Source organism: Hyperoodon ampullatus (assembly GCF_949752795.1).
Source record: "Hyperoodon ampullatus genome assembly, chromosome: 9".
NCBI classification, from domain to species: Eukaryota; Metazoa; Chordata; class Mammalia; order Artiodactyla; family Ziphiidae; genus Hyperoodon; species Hyperoodon ampullatus.
The window spans coordinates 34,427,196-34,452,382 of NC_136922.1; the positions used below are offsets into that span (position 1 = coordinate 34,427,196).

At 38.7% G+C, this 25,187-nt stretch overlaps 1 protein-coding gene across 1 annotated transcript in view; it reads right to left on the minus strand.

Moving 5' to 3' along the window:
• DNAH11 (dynein axonemal heavy chain 11) overlaps positions 1 to 25,187 on the minus strand; it is a gene marked incomplete at its 5' end in the record, with an annotated part of 313,916 nt that overhangs the window by 31,681 nt on the left and 257,048 nt on the right. The window contains 5 exons of the mRNA XM_079711490.1: positions 2,384 to 2,506; positions 5,528 to 5,698; positions 11,105 to 11,245; positions 12,921 to 13,085; positions 14,200 to 14,404. Of these exons, the coding sequence (XP_079567616.1) occupies positions 2,384 to 2,506; positions 5,528 to 5,698; positions 11,105 to 11,245; positions 12,921 to 13,085; positions 14,200 to 14,404 (805 nt within the window). The remainder of the gene's footprint in view (positions 1 to 2,383; positions 2,507 to 5,527; positions 5,699 to 11,104; positions 11,246 to 12,920; positions 13,086 to 14,199; positions 14,405 to 25,187) is intronic.

The following is a 25,187-nucleotide window of genomic DNA, read 5'->3' on the forward strand; positions in this document are numbered from 1 at the left end:
TCACAATTTGTTTTAAAAATGGAACATTTTCATTACGTTTAAGTAGAGAATCGCTTGGGGAAATATGGTCAAGAAGGTTTTTTTTTGCTTAACTTATGACCAAAAAGTGCCTTTGTTTTTTAAGTAAAAATAAAAGACACATTTTTCATTTTCACTAAGAACTTTATTGAACAACATATTCACCCTTTTGTTCTATTACCTTCTGCTATTTTTCAGGCAACTTCATAATTCCATCTTCCCAAAACTTTTATCGTTTTGAACAAAGAACTGTTCCAGGTGCCTTTTACAGTCTTCCAGGGAACTGAAAATTTTTCCATTAAGAGAATTTTGTAAAGAGGAAATCCGAAGGTGCAATGTCTGGTGAATATGGCTGATGAATCAGAACTTCCCAGCCAAGCTGTAACAGTTTTGCCTGGTCATCAGAGAAACATGCGGTCTTGCGCTGTCCTGACAGAAGATTATGCGTTTCCTGTTGACTAATGCTGGATGCTTTTCATTGAGTGCTGCTTTCAGTTGGTCTAATTGGGAGCAGTACCTGTTGGAATTAATCGTTTGGTTTTCAGGAAGGATCTCATAATAGAGGACACTCCCTTCCAATCCCACCATATACACAACATTACCTTCTTTGGATGAAGGAAGACCGGCCTTTGGTGTGGTTGGTGGTGGCTCATTTCACTTGCCCCACGATCTCTTCCGTTCCACATTACTGTACAGTATCCACTTTTCATCACCCGTCACAGTTTGTTTTAAAAACGGAACATTTTCATTACGTTTAAGTAGAGAATCGCTTGGGGAAATACGGTCAAGAAGGTTTTTTTTTTGCTTAACTTATGTAGAACCCAAACATTAAAGCAATTAACATAACTAAGTTGGGGCAAATGATTTTCAATGCTTGATTTGGATATTCTGAGTATGTTGGTTACCTCTTAACGTCTCAGTTTGATCGCTATCAACTTCAACTGGTCTACCCGACTGTGGAGCATCGTCCAGCGAGAAATCTCCAGCATGAAACTTTGCAAACCACTTTTGACACGTTCGATCAGTCACAGCACCTTCTCCATACACTGCACAAATTTGTTTTTTCATTTCGGTTGCATTTTTACCTTTCTTGAAATAATAAAGAATAATATGCTGAAAATGTTGCTTTTCTTCTTCCATCTTTAATATTAAAATGGCTACAAAAAAATTCACTAATTTTTAAAAATTAATTAATTTCTTTTTGGCTTTGTTGGGTCTTCATTGCTGCACACAGGCTTTCTTTAGTTGTGGCGAGCAGGAGCTACTCTTTGTTGTGGTGTGCAGGCTTCTCATGGCGGTGGCTTCTCTTGTTGCGGAGTACGGGCTCTAGGCACATGGGATTCAGTAGTTGTGGCGCACAGGCTCAGTAGTTGTGGCTCGCGGGCTCAGTAGTTGTGGCTCATGGGCTCTAGAGCGCAGGCTCAGTAGTTGTGGCACACAGGCTTAGTTGCTCTCCAGCATGTGGGATCTTCCCGGGCCAGGGCTCGAACCCATGTCCCCTGCATTGGCAGGTGGATTCTCAACCACTGCGCCACCAGGGAAGCCCCAAATACACCAATTCTGATAAGTCTTTTAAAAAATTAATTAGTTAATTCATCAATTAATTTTTGGCTGCGTTGGGTCTTCATTGCTGCGTGCAGGCTTTATCTAGTTGCGGTGAGTGGGAGCTACTCTTTGTTGCGGTGTGCAGGCTTCTCATTGCGGTGGCTTCTCTTGTTGCAGAGCGTGGGCTCTAGGCATGCAGGCTTCAGTAGTATTGGCTCACGGGCTCTAGAGCGCAGGCCCAGTAGTTGTGGCACACGGATTTAGTGGCTCCGCGGCATGTGGGATCTTCCAGGACCAGGGCTCGAACCCGTGTCTCCTGCACTGGCAGGCAGATTCTTAACCATTGCGCCACCAGGGAAGTCCAATAAGTCTTCTTTTTTAAATGCACGCTGATATGACAGCTGTCACATACAATCTAACAAAATGGTTTTGAATGAAGTTAAAGACAACTAAGTGCTACTAGAGCCATTTATGGAAAAAAATGAATGAACCTTTTGGCCAACCCAATATATTCCTCGACTTTAACCAAAGGTCCTATACATTATACATATTTATTAACAACTTTCCCATCCATAAATAGGTCACAAGTTCCTTTACTTCCAAATAAGAAAAGGGAAACTAGTAGATGTTTCTGGAAATGTAAATTGGTGCAGCCACTATGGAAAAGAGTATGGGAAGTTCTTCAAAAAATTAAAGATAGCATATATCTACAACTGGAATGGTGTATATCACCTGTATTTTTTAAACTACATTTCTACATCTTAGAGAACAGAGATCTGAAACAAGATTTAGCAATTGAAAAATCATGTTCCTAACATACCTTAATAGCGCTCCATGACTGATTAGTTAGGAAGTCAACAGGACTCATGTAAGCGTATTCAACTGTGAACCGAAGCAGGAAATCCAATTCAAGAGGATCTATCTCTTTCTTTCTCAGCAAAATCTTGAGAGTACACAAAATTGAAAAGGTCATTTGGCTTGCATCAAAATCAAGGACGCAGTCACCACTTAATAGATATGATTGAACAGACAGAAGTAAGCCTTCTGAGAATTCCTATAGATATATATCTGTTCTGTAGTTGAAATAAGGAATCTTAGATTATGCTCGTGATCTCAAAATCTTGATTGGAAATCTAATAGCAAATAATTACGAAGCCTGGTTTATTTCAATTTTAATACCCGTGCCTCTTAGCAGCATATTTGAAATATGCTTTCATATTTAGCCTTCTACTGTTAGATCAAACTTGTCTTGAAACTTGTTATACAAATTGAGAAAGCCTCAGATGACAATGGATTGAATTACTAAACAAAAGGTAAAACTAGTATTGTAAGTTAGTCCTGGTATAGAAATTATATCCAATAAACTGCAAGGTGTATAAAAGATTTTTCTTATATGGGAGATTATGTTGAGAAAAACTGGAAATTGTTGTTTTACAGATACAACTAAACAAACACATCATGAACTGAAACCTTAGACATTCTGGTTACAGAACTGTTAAGGAGTCCATAGAACACTTGAGTGGAGGGCACAAATGAAATATTTCTAATTTCCCCATAAAAATGGTAACACCTTATAAAATTAAGCAGGTAAAATGTTTGAGGTTTGTGCTACTTAAAAATTCTAGATATTTTCAAAATGCATTGTGGGTGGTAACATGTATCAAAATATTATCTTATTGGATAATTTTTCTTAATTCAATTTGATTTATTTCAACACACAAGAAATTGTCCACATATATATGAAGCTTTGATTTATGTAGACTACCAGTATTTCAGATAGATTATAATTTATCTACATATTCTAAAAAGAAGTTTTAAATAGATGTGCACGCATGTGTATGCATGTCATGTTTTATCATCCCTGGTCCATTACTGTTCATGAACAATATGTATAAACACAAAAATTTCAGCAAAACCCACAAACAATCTGACTAAAAAATGGGCAGAGGAACTGAATAGGCATTCTACCAAAGAAGGCATACAAATGGCTGACAGATAACATGAAAAAGTGCTCAACGTCACTAATCATCAGGGAAATGCAAATCAAAACCACATGAGATATCACCTCACACCTGTTAGGATGGCTATTAGCAAAAAGACAAGAGATGACAAATGCTGGTGAGGATGTGTACACTGTTGGTGGGAATGTAAATTGGTGAGGCTACTATGGAAAATTGTACGGAGGTTCCTCAAAAAATTAAAACTACAACTATTACAGAATCCAGCAGTTCTACTTCTGGGTGTATATTCATAGGAAATGAAATCACTATCTCAAAAAGATATCTGTACTATGTTCATTGCAGCATTATTTACAATAGCCAAGTCATAAAAACAACCTAAGTGTCCATATATGGATGAATGGATGAAGAAAATGTGGTATATATATGTGTGTGTGTGTGCATGTGTGTATAATGTATATATATGTACACACATATATACAATGGAATATTATTCAGCCATAAAAAGAAGGAAATCCTGTCATTTGCAACAGTAAGGATGGACCTTTAGGGCATTATGCTAAGGTAAAAAGTCACACAGAGAAAGATAAACACTGTATGATCTCACTTTTATATGAAATCTTAAAAAACAGAATCACAGATACAGAGAACAAACTGGTGGTTGTCAGAGGTGGGTGCTGAGGGGTGTAGAAATGGACGAAGCTAGTCAAAAGGTATAAACTTTCAGTTATAACATAAGTCCTGGGATGTAATGTACAGCATGGTGACTATAGTTAACACTATTGTATTGTATATTCGAAAGTTGCTAAAAGAGTAGATCTTAAAAGTTCTCATCATGGAAAAAAAAAGTAACTATGTACGGTGACGGATGTTAACTAGACTTATTGGGTAATCATTTCATAACATATACATATATAAGATCATTACATTGAACACATAATACGTCATGTGTCAATTATATCTCAATAAAATTGGGAGAAAATTGAAAAGAAAAATTTCGTTTTGTAATGCATTACTCCTGTTTATCACATACATTATAAAATGATTACACACATATATTACTTTTTTAACCCAAAGGAATCTATTAATACCAAAAGTATTGAAAGAAGTGATAATTTATCACTATTAACAGCAGGTATTTTATTTCATTTTATTTATTTTTTAACATCTTTATTGGCGTATAATTGCTCTACAATGTTGTGTTAGTTTCTGCTGTATAACAAAGTGAATCAGCTATATGCATACATATAGCCCCATATCCCCTCCCTCTTGCGTCTCCCTCCCACCCTCCCTACCCCACCCTTCTAGGTGGTCACAAGGCACCGAGCTGATCTCCCTGAAGAGCAGGTATTTTAAAATGCCTTCTTTGAGCAAGGCACTTGGGAGGACACAAAAGAAATGACATCTTTCATCACGATTTGAACTGACAGAAAAAGTTATACAGTAAATGAACTAATAAAAGGACCACATTCTTATTTCATCTAGGAATGTGGTCCTCAATGTTTCTTTCTCATCACGGGCACTTTTATTTAAACAGAATCTATTGCAGAAGTCCACATCAAAAAGAGTAAAAGGGTAGTAGGGCTCACTGAAGGTAGGAGCGTGAAATGTGGAGCTCCCTTCACCCATTCACTGTTTTTTAAAGGGGCTCTGAAAATCTCCTAGGGGCACTCAGATCTGGAAACCTGAGCTTGAGATTCTCTCCAAGGAACTCCCTGGTAGTACCTGAGAGGTCTGTACAGGACCTGGGAAGGTGAGGCCAATGTCTCATTGACTTGTTTTTCAGGATGACAGCTGATGTGGCTGCCCAAAGTGCAAACCCACCCAAGCCAAGGCACCCTGACCTACTAGCAGGTTGTCATATGCCCAAGTTCCCTCTGCGAAACGGAAACTCTCCTCAAGCTGAGAAGAGCTTCCAAGAAAACTTCCCTTCAGCAGCAGTACATAATAAACAGAGATGCGTGACTTTGGTTCTGGGGCTGCTTTTGAGTGACTGATTTCCTTACCTGAAAAGCCATCTGGGACAGGAAGGTGAGTCTGTCCTTCTCAAACAGCGCCTGGCTGGTGTAGAGGAAGACGGCGTGGGTGATGCTCTCGGTCAGGACTGAGATGCGTCCCGGCGTGTCCTCCACCTTGTCAGCCTGCTCGATGGCTCTGTGGAACAGCATCTTGAAAGCCTGGGGAATACAAGTGACAGTTATAGGGTGACAACTGGTGGCTGGATGTCTAGCTAGTCTCAGGCACACAGGCTACAGTTTATCTATGGGGAGAGAGAACAGGATGGGTTTTTACGAGGATTCTATGAGCTCTTAGAACAGCTCTTTGAAAGTTTGCTGCCATTACTATTATTTTTCACATTATTTCATAAAATCTACCCACATTTCCTCCCTAACCAATTGAATTGCACTGTCCTCTCTTCTTCTACCCATGTGCTTTTAAAAAATTTATATTTTTATTTTTAATTGTGGTAAAATACCCAAAGTATAAATTTACTGTCTTAATAGTTTTAAGTGTACCGTTAAGTAGTATTAAGTATTTTCACATTGTGGTACAACCAATCTCCAAAATGTTTTCTTCTTGAACAACTGAAACACTGTTAAACAACAACTCATTTAAAAAACTCATGTAATTATAGCTCCCTATTCCCTCTCCGCCCCAGCCCTTGGCAATCACTGTTCTACATTCTGTTTCTATAAGTTTGACTGCTTTAGATACCTAATATAGTGGAATTATATAGTATTTGTCTTATTGTGACAGGCTTGTTTCACTTAGTATAAAGTCTTCAACGTTCATCTATGTTGTAGCATGTGTCAGAATTTAGCCTTCCTTTTTAAGGCTAAATAATATTCCATTGTGTGTACGTACAACATTTTATGTATCTGTTCATCCAGTGATGGACATTTGGTTTGCTTCCACCTTTTGTCTGTCATGAATAATGCTATGAACATGGGTGTACAAGTATCTCTTTGAGACCATATTTTGATTCTTTTGGGTATATGTCCAGAAGTGGAGTTGCTGAATCATATGGCAATTTTTTTTAAAGAACTGTCATACTGTTTTCCAAAGTAACTGCACCGTTTTACAATCCTACCAACAGTTCACAAGGGTTCCAATTTCAGACAGTTGCCAACACTTGGTATTTTCTTTCTTTCTTTTTCTTTTTTTTAATATTGTAACTATCTTAATAGTTGTGAAATGGTATCTCATTGTGATTTTGATTTGCATTTTCCTAAAGATTAGTGATGTTGAGCATCTTTTCAAATGCTTGTTGGTCATTTGTATGTCTTCTTTGGAAAAATGTCTATTCAAGTTCTTTGCCCATTTTTTTTTTTTTTTTCCGGTACGCAGGCCTCTCACTGTTGTGGCCTCTCCCGTTGCGGAGCACAGGCTCTGGACGTGCAGGCTCAGCGGCCATGGCTAACGGGCCCAGCTGCTCCGCGGCATGTGGGATCCTCCCGGACCAGGGCACGAACCCGTGTCCCCTGCATCGGCAGGCAGACTCTCAACCACTGCACCACCAGGGAAGCCCACTTTGCCCATTTTTTAACAGGTTATTTTTTTGTTTCTATTATTCCACCCATGTACTTTTGTGATCCCCTTTAATTATCTTGTTCTTTTTAAAATCACTCAATATTTCTTTCTTACTCCATTGTATGCCTTGGTAACAATGGGACTGAATAGATTTTTACATATATCTACATATATTTAAATACATAGGTAAATATATCTAAATATCTATATATATAAATAGATATAAAATATTAAATTTTTTGACTGGTGGACAGGGACCAAAGACCACAGACTGATTGGCCTTGAATTATGTATATTTGACTGAAAGTAAAACCCTACAATGACAGACATATAGTAAATATTGGTAAGAGGTATTAACAAAGTACTCATTTAATATTTACATTTTAAAATCAATTTTTAACTTACACACAATAAAATGCACCATTAAGTATACAGCTCAAGTTTTGACAAATGTATATACTTCCGTAACAATCACTGCAATCAAAATGTAGAAACGTTCTATTCATGTCACCCCCCCCCCCAACCAGAAGTTCTCATGTGCCTCGCTGCAATCCATTTCCCAGCACGATACCTACCCCTGCCCACTGCTGAATGTTTCTGTCACACCAGATTCATTTTAGGATCATATAAGAATGTACTTGTAGTACTTTGTTTTTGAGTGGACATATGTTTTCATCTCCTTTGGGTAAATACTTAGAGTAAAACTTTTAGGATCATTTTGTAAGTGTATGTATAACTTTATGAGAAACGAATAAATTGTTTTCCAAAATGGTTTTAACACTTTGCATCCCCACCAGCAACATGAAAGAGTTGCAGTACCACATCGGTGCTAACACTTGTTATTGACAGTCTTATAAAATTTTAGCCATTCTATTAGGTATACAGTAATATGTCATTCTGCTTTTACTGTGCATTTCTGTGATGACTGCTGAGCATCTTAAAAATGTGCTTGTGGGCAATACTTATGTCTTAGTATACATGGACAAACCTTTCTATTTTTTTAATTGCGTTGTCTTACTATTGAGTTTTTTTTTTTTTTTGTTTTTGCGGTATGCGGGCCTCTCACTGCTGTGGCCTCTCCCGTTTCGGACCACAGGCTCCGGACGTGCAGGCTCAGGGGCCATGACTCAGGCTCAGCGCCGCTCCGCGGCATGTGGGATCTCCCCGGACCGGGGCGCGAACCCGTGTCCTCTGCATCGGCAAGCAGACGCTCAACCACTGCGCCACCAGGGAAGCCCTATTGAGTTTTCTACTCTGATGTAAGTTCTTTGTTAAATTATGTATTGGAAATAACTTACTGGTCTATGGCTTGTCTTTTCATTTTCTTCATGTCTTTTCAAGACGATAAATCTTTAATTTGATAAGGTTCAATTTATCAATTTTTTTCTTTCTCTGGTATCCTAAGAATAAAGCTTTGCCTAACCCAAAGCCCAAACATTTTCTTCTATTGTTCTCCTGGAAATTTTATAGTTTAGCTTATTCATTTTGAGCTCATTTTGTATACAGAGTAATGTAGTGGCTGAGGTTTATTTTATTCCAAGTGGATATCCAGTCATCCCAGCACCACTTGTTGTAAAAACTATCCCCTCCTCATTGAATTGTCTTGGCATTCACTGCAAAAAATCAGTTGACCAAACATTTGTGGGTCTGCTTCTGGACTGTCTATTCTGTGCCATTGATCTGTGTATTTTTCTTTAGGCCAATCAGTGTAATAAGTCTCGAAATCATGCACTGTAAGTCTTCCACATTTGTTCTTCTTTTTCATTATTTAGTTATTTTTAAATACTTTGCATTTCTACACAAATTTTAGAATCAGTTTGCCAATTTCTACCAAAAAAGCCTTCTTGGATTTTGATTAAGACTGAATTAAAACTGTAGATTAATTTGGAGAGAACTGAAATCTTAATAATATTGACTGTTCCAAGCCATAAACATGGTCTCTCTCACCATTTAGTTAGACCTCCTTTAATTTTCTTAACAATGTTTTGTAGCTTTTAGTATGCAGATTTGTTTTTGTTTTGTTAAAATTATCCCTAAGAGTTCCAAGATTTTGGAAGCTATTGTAAATAGTATTGAGGTATTACTTTTATTTTTCAGTTGTTTGTTCCTCATATATAGAAATACAATGAATTTTGTATATTGACTTTATAACCTGCCATCTTGCTAAAAACTCACTTCAGCTTTTTTTGTAGATTTCTTATGATTTTCTACATACATGGTCAGGTCATCTGTGAAAAATAAAAGACAGTTTGTCTTCTTCTTTTAAAATTTCTGTGTCTTTTATTGTATTACTTCACTGGCTATAACCTTCAGTGCAGTACTGAATAGAAGTGTCAAGAGAAGACATCATCGTTTTGTTCCTGATCTTAGGGGAAAGCATTCAATTTTTCAACATTAAGTATAATGTTAGCTGAACATTTTTACGGATGCCCTTTATCACACAGAGAAGTTACCATCTATTCCCAGTTTGCTCAGGTTTTTTTTTTTTCTTTTTTAACCAGGTGTTGAAATTTGTCAAGTTCTTTGTCTGCATCCATTGAAATTATTATATGATTTTTCTTTTTTATTCTATTAATATGAAGAATTACATTGTATGGTTTTTTAATGTTTAACCAACTTGCATTCCTGGCATAAATCCCACTTGAGCATAATAGATTATGCTGGCGGGGGCTGCTCTGTAGTTTTCTTTCCTTGTAATACCTTAGTCTAGTTTTGGTAGTTGAGTAGTTCTGGGCTGTTTTATTTTTCTCCTTCTACCCTGCAGCTGTTCTAAAATCCAACCCCACTGTGCTTCTCAGAATTTCTGCACGTGTTTCACATTACTAGACACTAGCTAGTTATTCTTGACTCTTCCTCTTTATTTTTGCCCATATCCAATCCATCTCCAAGGGCGGATTATTCTAGCTTCAAACCATATGTCTGTTCACTTCTGAGTCTTCTGCCATCATGGCAGTCATCTGCTTACAGCCTTTCAATGGCTTCTTTTTGCCCACACGCTATAATCCAAACTCCCCAGCATGGACCTCACATGATCTAGACCCTCCTACCTCTCAGGACTCATATCTTGCCATCTTCTCCCTCACTCATTACCCCCCAGCCACAAAGATTCATTCACCTGGAATCTCGAAAAGTCTTTCCCGTCTCACACATCCTTTTTTTCTCCAAACACTCTTTACACGGCCAAATCCTATGTAACGTTTAGGAATCAGCTATAATCTCACTTCCTCTGAGGCCTTCCCTGAGCCCCCAGTAAAACAGCCCCCCCATCCCTACTGTTCTCTCGCATTGTATTTGTCACTTTTATACACACACACATCTACATATCTCCACTCATATCTGTGTTTTCCAAACTGTACACTCAGTAACCAGCACAGCGTGTGGCACTATCATTGATCTCAATAGCTATTTGTTTAAAAACTGAATGACAGAATGAATGAATACTGCCCAGAGGCAGAATGGTACAAAGTAAAGAGCATGGGCTTTGGAATCAGCCTTAGGTTCAAATCCTGACTCTTACAATTATGAAATGTGAATTCTTTTGGCAATTTATTTAAAATGTGAACATGTTAGTTTTTTAAATTGGGATAAAATAATATACTTTAATGAGATGTTTCAGGCATAAGAATGCACCAAAGTATGAAAGTGCCTTGCATGTAACAGTGGCTCAATCAATAGTTATTCTCACTTTTTATCCCTCTATACCAAAGTAAAATGCAAAATCTTTTTATGAAACATGTACACTTTCATAAGAAAAGTAGAGGAGCCTCCAGGAGAATTCCCTTATATATATTAAACTCCTTAAGACTCTGCTTAAGAACAAAAACTATGTACTGTGATGTTGCATAGTTTAATTACCTCAAAGCCTTATTGAAAATATAACTGAAAGTTACTGAGAAAAGTGAGGATTTTTTCTTTGTCTTGTTTTTGTTTTGCTAGCTAGGTCCTGGAGACTCCTTACTGGATGCACTGATCGCTTAAAAATAAATTCTAAACTTCCAGAAACAAGTTGAACTCGTCAAGTTTAAATTTTTTCTTAGCCTGGTCATCATTACCTTCAAAGAGAATTGATAGATGGGGTTGAGTTTTCTGAGGTCATTCATAACAAAATAAAGCAGAGATGCTCTTGCTGCTGCTGGTCTGTAACATTGTCGGGCCTCGTTGATTTTTCTTTCATTTTCTTTAGCTTCAATCACCTACGGTGGGATCAGACAACATAAGTAACTTACTCATCATATTGTCTATGTGATGGAAGGGACATATCTGAAATGAGAAATTAGTAGTATTAAAATAGATAACATGTATGGCATCTCTGTGCTTGGGCTTTTCTAAAATCATAAAATTCATATTTTAAAATCATCTTTTTATAAGCTGAGTTTTAAGTGAGAATGGACATAACTCCAGCTGTGTTAATGATTACAGAGTAAACAAACCTGATTGTTTTTTGTTCCACAGAATTTATTCTGAGTAATGTCACCTTCCTGCCTCCCCTCTCTCTTTCAGGGGTTAATAACCCAGCTATATCACCTCCCAGGGATAGCTCTGAAAAGTCTGCTGGGTCAATTCAATGCCAATAACTTTATTAGTCAACAAGGTATACAAAAGCAGCCAAGGTCAGTAAAATATCCAACAGCCGTGCTGACTAAAAAGCCTTTATAGAAAGACTCTTGTGATTGTCTACTTCTGACTTTGCACCAGATCATCCATATGCTCATATAGTTCCATTTAGTTTATCTTTGTATTAGCCTCTGGGTACATTCAGAGAGATAATTAAACACGCACACCATCATCAACTAACATATTCATTTTTATTCAAGACACAAATCTCTTCTGTCTAGGATTACTGCTGGTCCTACGGCTTTAAAAGATACAGTATTTGTCTAACCTTTTTTTATAGACTTGATTCATCATACTTGTATGTAAAAGGAAATAAAGAAAATGTAGAGCAGAGAGGGAAGTCCCAACATGGCAATATATTAGGAAGATAGGAAGAGACATTTTAAGAGACAATGAGAAGTTAACTTCAAAGCTAAGACCTAATTTACTTAATTGCTCTAATCTTTATCATTTTAGCAGCCCTCTATAATTCACTTACTTAAAAGGATAGAGTAATCTGGGATTCCATTTCCTCGCTTAAACTAAGACAAATATATTGGATGTGTGGTGACACAGCCTTGGCTGGGTAATTAAGAGATGACTTAGTAATGAGGATACTCCAGAAAGCAAACGAGGGTTCCTCTCATTTTGAAACATCAGCATTTTAAGGGCTAGTGGCCATTTGTGAACGTCCAAAGTGCATACGTAAGGCACACTGGGACACATGTTGGACATGCAGCAGGAAGTCTACTAAATGAACATTTTTTCTAGCATTTAGGAAATGTCACTTTGCCGGGGGAATAATGCATTTGAGAGCAGCAGGAGATCACCCCTGGCTCAGTCTCCCAGCACTGAAGGCCTGTAAACAAAACTTCAACTCTAAGTATTTCTCTAAAATGTACAATAGACCAGGAAGCCTGTGGTGAGACTGTAGGATGTCGGTTTCCCAAAGGAGGCTAAGCCTTTTAAGATTTTAGACTACATAAGCCAGCAGGGCCCAATTTTCTTCAAATTCAGTCACTCAGGAAAAAAATAATAGCCTGACAGAGTCTAATCTGAAAGATTGGATCTTTGTTGCGTTAGGAGAAGCACAAGTTCAACCACCTCCATTCAGAAGCCCACACAGTCCACTTTTTAAGGGCAGTTAATGAAAAGACCTGAATTCCACAAAGTGTCAGTACTCTTAGAGAAGGGCCAAGTTGGATTACATTTTCACCCCGAGCACTTCATTCAAACAGCATTAAACCCCACCAGGCAGCCTTTGCCTTTTCCTACCTTGCACTCTACCTCTGCCGCGGTGGCCTTTGCTCTCTCCAGGCTCTCTACCAGTTTGGTGTCATCTAGAAAGCTCCCCTCTGCCTCAGAGAGACGCAGAAGGAGGTCATCCTCCAGATACTTCAGCTCTATCTTAAAGTCATTTTGGTGCTTTGTCAAAGCCAACTAAGGCAAACCAAGCAAAATGTGAGAAAGGTGATTAAATTCATGTTTTTAAGCAGAGTTTCCTTAATCATCAATTTCATGGAATCATATATGATAAAACACACTTAGCATTAAAATTGTATTAATCAAAAAATTTTTTAATTCTTTAAAAAAACATTCAGAAGGCATGGTAAGAGCTGGTTGCACTCCAGGGTCCAGAGCGCGACCATATATCATATCATTCATTTAACCTATAGGAAGAAACTTCTGGTTTCTGCTTCAGATTGAAAGAGAGAAAAGTCATTATTTCCAGCCTCACACAGGAAAAAAGCTAAACATAACAGCCCTTATTTACCCATCAGAGAACTGAAGTCACAGGGCAACTGCCACCCTGAAAACTACAGAGATGGGTGGATACAGACAATCACCAGTTCTCAGGAACATTTAAGTAGTAATCAACTAATTCCTGTAATCAACTAATTCCTGGAGGCAGAGCTTGAGAGTTAAAAACTCCCGGGGGCCCAGGCAATCACTTGGGGAGAGGAAGCCTGAGGAAGATTCCTCTATAACCTGGGGAGAGAGAAAGAGAGCCCTCTCTACCCTGATCAGAGGAAGAGATAGCTCTCTACCCTGGGCAGAGAGAAGGAGATCCCTCTCTTCCTTCTAACCTTCCAGGACAGGTACCTGCTTCTCTAGCCCTGCTTTCCATGACTAGTATGCGTCTTTGCTTGCCCTAGTCACCTGCATCAAACAAGACCTACAACTAGGGCTTCCCTGGTGGCGCAGTGGTTGGGAGTCCGCCTGCCGATGCAGGGGACATGGGTTCGTGCCTCGGTCCGGGAGGATCCCACATGCTGCGAGGCGGCTGGGCCCGTGAGCCATGGCCGCTGAGCCTGCCCGTCTGGAGCCTGTGCACCGCAGCGGGAGAGGCCGCAACAGTGAGAGGCCCGCATACCGCAAAAAAAAAAAAAAAGAAGTACCCTTGAGTTGCTACTTGACTGTTCAGATACACCCTCATTTTTCTCAATTAGACTGAAAGATCCTGGAGGGCAGGCATCCCATCTTACACTCCTCTGTCTGGCACTATAATTTGTGCACTGAATAAGTGTTGGGGGAATTATTTCATAATTTTTACCTTAAGTTTCTCCAAATCTGGCATTTCAATACTGACAACCTCTGCCAGCAGCTGGGCTTCCAGACCATCTTCTGTGACCGTGAAATTGAGGAGGGTTGTCTGAGCTTGCAATTCTGGCTTATAGTGAGGATTTGCCAGTTTTGTGTGAAGGATAAGACGAAAACTGTGGTTAAATTCACACTCTTTATCCCCAATCTTGATATACCTAAAGGGGGCATAACAAAGACAGTCAGGAGACTCTCATGCACCATAACCGATATGAAGGTGTCACTCCATTCCTGTATTCTAGTAATGTATATAGGCCATAAAACCAGGTGATTTATGATTCAACTACTCTCTGTTTCCCTAAAGTGTAAGAGGAGGAATAGACATGATCCACGAAACCTCTATATGATTAAGTTTCCTTACATGGAAAACAGTGATAATAGTAGTACTCACCTCATAGTGTCACTGTAACAATTAAACACAATAAATCATATAAAGAATCTACAACAACAAATACTAGCTTTATTTACTATATTATGCTTTCTGTGATTAACCTTACATTCAACATTGTTATTCTTTAAGGATAAACTAAAATGAGTATGTATGCATTTATGTGTGTGTATGCATATATGTGTATATACATACACACGTAAAATTTATGTATATGAAAAATACACATAGACTTGTCCTTAAACATGCTTAATTTAAGCCACTTAAAATTAGGCAGAAGTGATTCTTTTTTCTAAGCCCCTGTCATGTGACTATGAGTAATGGTAGCAAAACAAAAAATTTCAATAAAAATAAAAACCATACAAATTCCTTGGGCACTTTACCCAGTCTTAATACTTTTGGCACTGGCTCAGAAGCAAAGTTTAGGAAGCCTGCTGTGTGGGATGCGTGGACAGCATTCTTGCAAGCTCTGTCTCACACAGGGGTGGGCTCTCAGCGACCACGCTTCTTTTTGTGTCCCTGTTCCTCTGGCCACAGGGACCCAGGAGCAGGTACTTCATCTGAGCTGTTCCAACCAGAGTAACCTTTCCTGGGATTTAGTATTGGGACAGAGAGAAGGGAGAGTTGGAACTGGAATCTCTAAGCTCGTGTTGAAGTCACTCTGTCTTGCTGGTGAACCAAGCAGCAGAGAAAGACCGTCCTGGTTGCCCAGAAAAGAAGAAGTAAACCAGTATTCAGATGAAAGAGAAACACAAAGGAAGCATGTTCTGGGCTTCCAGGTCCCCTCTTCTTCGAAGCCTGGCTGCATCTTCCCCTCAGTTGCCATGGCACCCTGCAGCCTTCTAATAGTCTCTGTTTTGCTTCACCTAGATAGATGTGGTTCCTGTAATTGCAAGCAAAGCTATGAATGAATGCAGTCTCCCCCGCCGAGGGGAGGGCCTGATTTTTCTCTACCTCAGATGCTGGTAGCTAATTCCTAAAGATGTTATCACCTGGGCTCCCTTGCCCTCCGGGTTTTGGATGGGCTTGGCCAATGGAAGAACTGGCGGGAGACAGCAGTACAGGAGGAGAGAGAGGTCCAGCGGATCTTGCCAGCTTCAGAGCCGTGGTCTGGTGAAGGCTATGTCCTGCTATGACCCATTCCATAGCTCTGCTTAGAGGACCTAGTAATACCTTCAGGCCTACAGGCAGTAATGGCTTCCCGCTGCTGCAAATCCTATGTAGCCTTAACACCTCTACTGGGGTCCCTTTACCCTTTGCTCTGCAAATTCTTTTTGTAAATAGTCACTATGTTAACTCTATCAAACAATTCCAGCCTACCTTGTGGTCTTTTTCCTGCCAGGAACCTGCTATGAGGCTCTAGCCAAGGGGAAGTTATTTTTTCATTCATGCATCAGACAGACAGAACCCATGAACTCTGGAACTTCTCAAATTCTTCCATCAAAGTGGCCTGAACTTCGTTGGAGTGAAAATTCATCTAAGGACCCTGGGAGCATGGCTGAAGCAAGGAGTATCTTCTCAGTCTCCTATTTTACCTTAAATACTTACTAAAATTCTGAATTCTTCCCTATTTAGTGTATATTTTCATTATAGAGGTATCATCATGACAATGATAAGAATGTTACCCAAAGCCCATATTGTTTTTAATTTAAATACAGTATTTTAAATAATCATGAGGGGAAAAAATGACTACTTATCTCACTGACTTACGGGAGAGATGTTACTTTCCTAAATTTATCAACTTTGGTAAATTGGATCAATTCAAAAGAAAGACACTGTATAATAAGTTCAGCATTCAGGCAATGCTGAATCCTCTTTACTAAAATGTCACAATATTTGCAATAACTCTTTTTAAATGTGAGGAGAGATACTCAGAATGCCCTAAAGTGATAATATCTTAGGCTGCTGCTGGTGGATGTTTCATAACTGTGTCTTGCTCTGAGATGAAGTCTCTTGAGTCAAATACACTGATACACTGGCCACTCTATTTGACTAGGGAGATTTTTATAAAACAATTTTAGTGTGTAAAGATTATTTAAAAATCATAGCTTTTTTAAATCGCTAAAGATTTCATCACTAAATCACTCAGTCACTGAAGCTTTCATCATCACAGCTAAGAATCTCAAAAGATTGATCAGATTCATGACCTATTGTCTACATCCATTTCTCAACTTTTGTTTCCATTGTAGTGATCCTATATTTCAACAAAAACTTTCACAGTTCTCCACAAACCTATGGACAATTAATCTTCGACAAAGGAGGCAAGAATATACAATGTGGAAAAGACAGGCTCTTCAGCAAGTGGTGTTGGGAAAGCTGGACAGCTGCGTGTAAATCAATGAAGCTAGAACACACCCTCACACTATACACAAAAATAAACTCAAAATGGCTTAAAGACTTAAATATAAAACAAGACACCATAAAACTCCTAGAAGAGAACATCGGCAAAACATTCTCTGACATAAATCATACCAATGTTTTCTTAGGTCGGTTTCCCAAGGCAACAGAAATAAAAACAAAAATAAACCACTGGGACCTAATCAAACTTACAACTGTTGCACAGCAAAGAAAACCATTAAAAACAATGAAAGAAAAAAAACCCTACAGAATGGGAGAAACGATTTGCAAACGATGCAACAGACAAGGGCTTAATCTCCAAAATATACAAACAGCTCATACAGCTCAGCAACAACAAAAAAACAAACAACCCAATCGAAAAATGGGCAGAAGACCTTAATAGACATTTCTTCAAAGAAGGCATACAGATGGCCAGTAGGCACATGAAAAGATGCTCAGCATCACTAATTATTAGAGATATGCACATCAAAACTACAATGAGGTACCACTTCTCATCGTCAGAATGGCCATCATTAAAAAGTCTACAAATAACAAATGCTGGAGAGGGTGTGGAGAAAAGGGAACCCTCCTGCACTGTTGGTGGGAATGTAAATTGGTGCAGCTACTATGGAAAACAGTATGGATGTTCCTCAGAAAACTAAAAATAGAACTACTGTATGATCCAGCAATCCCACTCCTGGGCATATACCCGGATGAAACTATAATTCAAAAAGATACATGCAACCCTATGTTCATAGCAGCACTATTCACAAGAGCCAAGGCATGGAAACAACTTAAGTGTTCATCGACAGATGAATGGATAAAGAAGATGTGGTACATATATACAGTGGAAAACTACTCAGCCATAAAAAAGAACAAAATAATGCCATTTGCAGTAAAATGGATGCAACTAGAGATTATCATACTAAGTGAAGTAAGTCAAAAAGAGAAAGACAAATATCACATATCATTTATATGTGGAATCTAAAATATGGCACAAATGAACCTATCTGCAAAACAGAAACAGACTCACAGACATAGAGAACAGACTTGTGGTTGTCAAGGGGATGGTGGGGAGGGAGAGGGATGGACTGGGAGTTTGGGATTAGCAGATGCAAACTATTATATATAGGATGGATAAACAACAAGGTCCTACTGCATAGCACAGGAAACTATATTCAATATCCTCTGATAAACCATAATGGAAAAGAATATGAAAAAGAATATATATGTATAACTCAATCACTTTGCTCTACAGCAGAAATTAACACAACATGGTAAATCAACTATACTTCAATAAAATTAAAAAAAAAATCCTTCACAGTTTTTGGTTAAGTGTCCAAGCTTGAAAAATCTTCGCAACAAGCTACTTTGGAAGCTTTTTATTAAGTTGAATGGTGAAGTCTTCAAGTTTTGGTTTGTTTTCACTTAGGACTTCCTAGTGTTTAATTTTGTTCCAGAAAGAAAAAAGCTTAATTCAGGTGGCAACCCTCTTCTAAGCCAGTATATCTGTATAATACATACTTCCCTTAAAAAAAAAAAACGATCAAAAAAAGAGTATTCACATCACCGTTAAAGTGAAACACTGAGAACAGCAAGAGATAAATGAACTACAGGCCAATTGTTAAAAGTGAACCAAGGAGTGGCTGCTAGTTAACACTTTTGCACATATCTTCCAGTTGGTATCATGCTCATTAAGATAATCATTACCTTATAATTTCTTCAGTTATTTGTTTTTATCATGAAACATATTGCAACCAAATATTCATTCACTCAGCAAGCAGTTACTGAACACCTACACAGTGCCAGCCTGTCAGAGAGTCTTCTAGACACTGGGGCTTATAATCGTTACCAAAACAAGCATGGTCTTTCCTCTAACATTATTACTTACTCTCTCATAATAGGTATATGACTACAACATTTACGTACTGATTCATTTATTCTTTTACTTATCCAGTTCAATAAATAAATATGTATTAAGTGCCTACAATGTCCGGTCATATAAAGATCAAAGATCTGCCCAGTTAAAAGAAAGGCAAAGGATCTGAATAGATACTTCTCCAAAGAAGATATACAAATGTCCAATAAGCACCTGAAAAGATGTTCAGCATCATTAGTCATCAGGAAAATGTGAATCAAAGCCACAGTAAGGTGCCAGTTCACACCCACTAGATGGTTATTAAAAAAAAAACAAAACACTGACAAGAACAAGTATTGGTGAGGATATAGAAAAATTAGAACCCTCATACACTTCTGATGGAAATGTAAAATGGTGCAACCAATTTGAAAACCAGTTTTCAGTTTCTCACCATCTTAAACATAGAGTTACCATGTAACCCAGTGATTCTACTCCTAGGTACGCGCTCAAGAGAATGGGAAGCATATGTCCCTACATAATTTGTACACAAATGTTCACAGCTGCATTATTCATAATTACCAAAAGGTGGAAACAACCCACTGTCTGCAAACTCATGAATGGATAAACAAATTGTGTTATATCCAAACAATGGAATATTACTCAGCTATAGAAAGGAAAGAAGTACTGATACATGCTACAACACAGATGAACCTTGAAAACAAGTGAAAGAAGTCAATCACATATAAGTCCACATAGTGTATGATTCTATTTATTTGACATGTCCAGAATAGGTAAATCAATAGAGATGGAAATCAGATTAGTGGTTGCCTAGGGATTTCAATTCTAAAATTGATTGTGGTAATGACTGCTCAATGCTGTGAATACACTAAAAACCACTGAATTGCCCACTTTAAATGATTAAGTTGTATGGTATGTGAATTACACCTCCATAATGGTGTTACCAAAAGAGAACAAAAATGAACAACAATCTAACAAAAGGTCAGTCACTTACATTTGAGCTTTTATCAATTTGTAAGGTAAGTAACCGTGCTAATTATAGTTTCTCAGAGGTTCACTTTTTTTTTTTTTTTTTTTTGCGGTACGCAGGCCTCTCACTGCTGTGGCCTCTCCCGTTGCGGAGCACAGGCTCCGGACGCGCAGGCTCAGGCTCCGGACGCACAGGCTCAGCGGACATGGCTCACGGGCCCAGCCGCTCCACGGCATGTGGGATCTTCCCGGACCGGGGCACGAACCCATGTCCCCTGCATCGGCAGGCAGACTCTCAACCACTGCGCCACCAGGGAAGCCCCAGAGGTTCACTCTTGACTTTTGAGCGTAGTGAGGTGTGTTACAGGATGGTCTTAATTGATAAGGACACCTTTCTTAGTCAATCTGCTTCTTTTTGACTGAAGACATATTCAACCATATCTACATTGACAGTACCATCAAAATTTCTCCCATTAATGGAGCTTCCCTGTCCAAGGGTTTCCAAAATTGATCTTGCAAATAGCTCTGAGAAAATCTTTCTTTGCTAGTGTCATTCACTATATTACTACTGGCCTAGATTTCAAGACTTTCATGATTGGCTTTTAATGGAAATTTCAAGAGTGATGGTTCCATGTAATTACTGCCTGGGGTTCTCACACATAAGCCATTCCAAAGTTTATACTCATTTACATCTCCACAGTAACAAAACTCATACTTTAAAATAAACCTCTGTGTACGCCGTCTTGTGATTTTCTGACTACTGCTCCATCTTGGTTTGAATTCATTCCTCCCTTGCGTAGTGACTCTGAGAAATGCCAGGTCTATCACGACCTTCTGTGATTTCACACTGAATTTGCTTATGAATTTTCACTGGGTTTTGATTCACATCTCATAAACTTCATTTTTTAACCACTAACCTCTATCCCCAGATGAAAAAAGAATTTAAACATTTTTTCACTTGAAAAATGTACGTTTAAATGAACACTGAATGAATCAAGTCCAGTATTTTCATTACTGTTGTCTAATGGGACAGCTCACTGTGGCAGGGTTAGGAACTGCGGTACACAGTCAATTCAGATTTGAGGTGTGTGCAGTGGGTGGGGATGGAGAGGGTACTTGAGAATCAAAACAAGCCCCTAGCAAGAAGGCTAACATATTCTACTGTACAGCACAGGGAACTCTGCTCAATACTCCGTAAGAACCTAACTGGGAAAAGAATCTGAAAAAGCATAGATACATGTATCTGTATAACTGAATCACTTTGCTGTACACCTGAAACTAACACAACATTGTAAATCAACTGTACTCCAATGTAAAATAAAAAGTTAAGAAAAAACCCCCAGATGACTAACATATTTGAAAGTCAGAGGTGTTCAGGCCTCATGGAGAAATCCCTGTAGAGGAGTTGGAGAACTCCTTCCGTAAATGGCCGGAGAGTAAGTATTTCAGGCTTTGTCAGCCACATACGTCTCTGCCATATATGCTTCTTTGTTGACAGCTCTTTAAAACCATCCTCAGCTCCTGGGCCACATCAAGACAGGCTGCTTGCCCATCGCCACGCTAGAGGGTCCACCAGTTAGTGGTATCAGCATAATCTCCTCTCAAAGCAACAGCAGTTAATGCCACTGGACTACCCAGTAACAGCAAGTTACAATTTTTCCAGTTAGTCACTACACCTAAGCGTGCTTCCCTCTCTAGGTTTCCGAGAAAAAAAAGTGAGGGACTGGCCAATACGGAACATGAGGTTCTGACAATTTTGCTTCTGGGTGCAGGTGACACTAGCTTTTAACTCATCAAATATGTATTAAACCAAACATCTCAGTTAAAGCCACATTCCATAAGGTGACGGAGAGATGATTCTATGGTTCTAAACCTCCCTTGCATACCTACATATGCCCTGAGGCATTCACATACCCCAGTCTGAGAACCAGAAATCCATCTGCTAGAGGGACAGAGCTGACTTCCTCTGCGAAGAGACAGTTAATCGGGGAACTTGCTGTGCTGATGGCAAAGAGAAGGATATCTGCCTATAAAACTGGTTTCCTATTTGCTCTGAAACATTACTTTATAGGTTTACATTTCCCAGGGATAGTAAATTATCCTCAGTTGGGGTGTTTATGATCTATGAAAGGCAAAAACTACATAATGACTCAGTGGGTTTTGTCATTGCTGCTAGGTTAATTTTTGGTTAATCTCTGATCTGGGAAAAATAAACTGACGGCTAGTGCTCTCTCTTGACTTGAAGGATCCAAAAAACAACGGAGTTAACCAGAGGGGTGGGAAAAGCAAACAATCACTGTGTTGTTTCTGTGAAAGACAGGAGTCCAGAGTTTGTAACTTCTAGAAAACACAGCAGGCAGCTCCGAGCGCTTGAAATTCAAAGCCAAGGAGAAGCAACAGCAGGTGGGAAGGGCAACCTGAAACTTGGACCTCTACTCTCTTCCAGCTATTTTGTAAAAGCAGTAGTTCTTAACCCACCCTCCAGCCCCACGCCCCCCAGGAACAGGACTCGGGCCCGACACTGCATCGCAGTGAGAAGCAAGCGGGGCAGGGGTCTCTGAATGTGAGCTGGAATTGCTCCCAGAGGGTTTTTACTCATCCCTCCAAGGGACTGGGTTCCTCCTGCCCCCTTTTCTCTCTGGCTGAGAAGTGCTGGTTTGGACATGACAGACTGATTATATGAACTCGCAACTGAAATAAAATGGGTTTTCCCAGTAAAAACACCATATTTTAATTGGATAGGACAGAGAGTGAGCTGTCCACATTCTGTCTCACCTAGCAGAGTTGTAATTTTAGAGCCGGAAGGGCCCCTAGAGATCATTCAATGCATCCTTTTTTATGGACCTAAAGAGTTTATGACTTGTCCAAGGTCATATAGCTTAGTGGCAGAGCTGGGACCGGAACCTGGGTCTCTAGACTCCTAGTATAAAGTTCACTGCATCCCACTGCAGGGTAATTTGCTCTGTTTGATGATGACAGCTTGTAACCCTGGCCTCTGTGGACCTGTCTGACCACTGATCACAGGAGAGTACTGAGAGAATATGACTGACTCAGTAACAATCAATGACCACTAGAGAAAAAAAAATATAAAGACACAGCTCAGAGGACATGCCCTGCTGATCTTTGGTTAGACATGCTGTCCTTGTTTATAAAAGAGACTAGCACTGATTATCGAGGTGCCCAGCCTGAACCTAAGGGCTATAATTTCTGATGGATATTTTCATAAAATGAATTACTTAATTTATAAAATTTTAAAAGTAAAAAAACTTTACTTACAGAAGTTTTCTAACTTCTGGCTTTCAGGAAAAGAAAATATAATACTGAAGTATGCCAAAATGCTCAGTGAATTATTGTAATGTTGAATGAGTTATTATATAATAAAGACAATCATCTATAAATTGACTATAAATTTAGTTTTCCATGTGTCAGGTTGGCATAAAAATCAGGTACTTGGGAATTTTAAAATTCTTTCAAAGGTTATTCACAATCCAGCAAAAGTTATCATGGGGATGAAAAGATCTGTAATTTCTTCAAGTCATGGAAGGTCACTACTATTTTGGAGGATGGATATGCAATTACATTTAAAATACTTGAAAATAATTTCTTGGCTAATGTTCACAGCATTTCTGTGATAGACATGGGGGAACATCTCTCCCAATTCTCAGATTTACCTGAAAACCAGAATCTCTGTGAGTTGAGAGATGCAGCATCATCTCAAAATAACCAAGATGTGAGTCTGAAGTCTGAGATTACAATCTGCATTTCTTATTTCTGAGAAACATGTCTAGAAACTAAGGAAATGTCTTTCACTTCTGTTGGCACTGTTCTCGAGATTTAGTGTAGCTACTGTTGAAAATGCCCTCAGTCTTGGATCATAAAAACCTACATGAATTTCTCTAGTGATCAGATATTCTGACTACGTGAACAAAACCACCATTATTTTTTATTGCCATGTAAAACCAGACATGGAAAAGCAGCAATATTCAATTTAGAATAAGGACTTGCTTCTGGGGCAGATCCAAGTCTTTACTAGGAATGGCTGCAGTAAAATGCTATTTTTAAAAAACATTGGCAAAATCTTTCTTACAACACAGTTTGGCGAGAAATTTCTGAAAATATTGTATTATTATACTGAAGGTTGTCCCTCTAGGATGGATGATTCAGAGAGCTAACACATTCTCTGAATAGGAGAAGTCCATTCTCCAGGCTTCACTGGAGCTGCTTTGTCAAGGTAAAGAGATAGCAGGTGGGTTTTGAGATAAGTAAATAAAATAGTTCCGGGAGTTGGGGGAAAAAAACACACTCAGGAGAAGCAGAAAACCTTCTCAATAGACATCTAAAAGCCTTACTGCATGTCCCGCTGTTTCAAATGAAAAGCTCCTAGATTAGACTTGTGAGCTGCAATAGCCCTGGCTGCATGCACAGCTGAAGGGTCAGGTGCCGCGTGGGCAGCCGGGAGGGGTTACTTAACAACCTCGGCAGGAAGGCCTGAGCGAGGTGGTCAAACCCGGCTCGGGAAGAAAGGATTCGCCTCAAAGCTGCACAGCTGGTCAGACGTTCAAGGAAAGGAAGGAAAGAAAGTCCTGAGTTGAAATGAGTTGGCTCACTGCTTCATGCAGTTAATATAACCAATACGTCCTTCTTAAGATAAAAGCAAAACTTCGATTAGAATTTTTTTTAAAAGATTAAAGTCGCAAGAGTCCAGATACCACTGAACAGAAAAAAAAAAAGCGAAAAAAATCATAGCTTATTTCCCCTTTGATATACGTATATAGCCTATATATATAAAACATACATGTTATATATATTTATACATGTACTTCAGTATATCCTTATTTAAACATTATAATGTAGCATGAAAAATAAAGAAATTCTGGTTCCATTTGTATTGTTCTTTTTTTAGAAAATTGCTTTTTTAAAGAAAAGAATCTAAAGGTTCTGAATCTGTGGCCCTGTTTGGTATTTTCTTTCAGATAAAGTCAAACAATGTTAGCAAGATGAATGAGAAGATGTACTACCTGTAGACCCTGAATATTACACCTAAAATTTTTTAGATTAAATTTAGGGATAGCAAGGTTGCTGGAGGTTTTTTCTGCAATTAAACTTTGTTTTTTCAACTTTAGAAATTGGGAGAGACTAGAATGCCGAATTCTACCAGATGAGGGCTTGAACTGCCTTGAAAATAAAAAAATACTTACCCCTAGGGACATAATGAGAGAACTACATCACTCCAGAGTTTATTGAAAAACCATAAGCTTCCAGCTCAAGAGAGTGCGTTCTATTCAGTGTGGGGTTTAATTTAACATCGTTCTATCTTAAATTTCGCCCAGGAACTCATTCAAAGAGATCCATAATCAACTACAGAACAAAC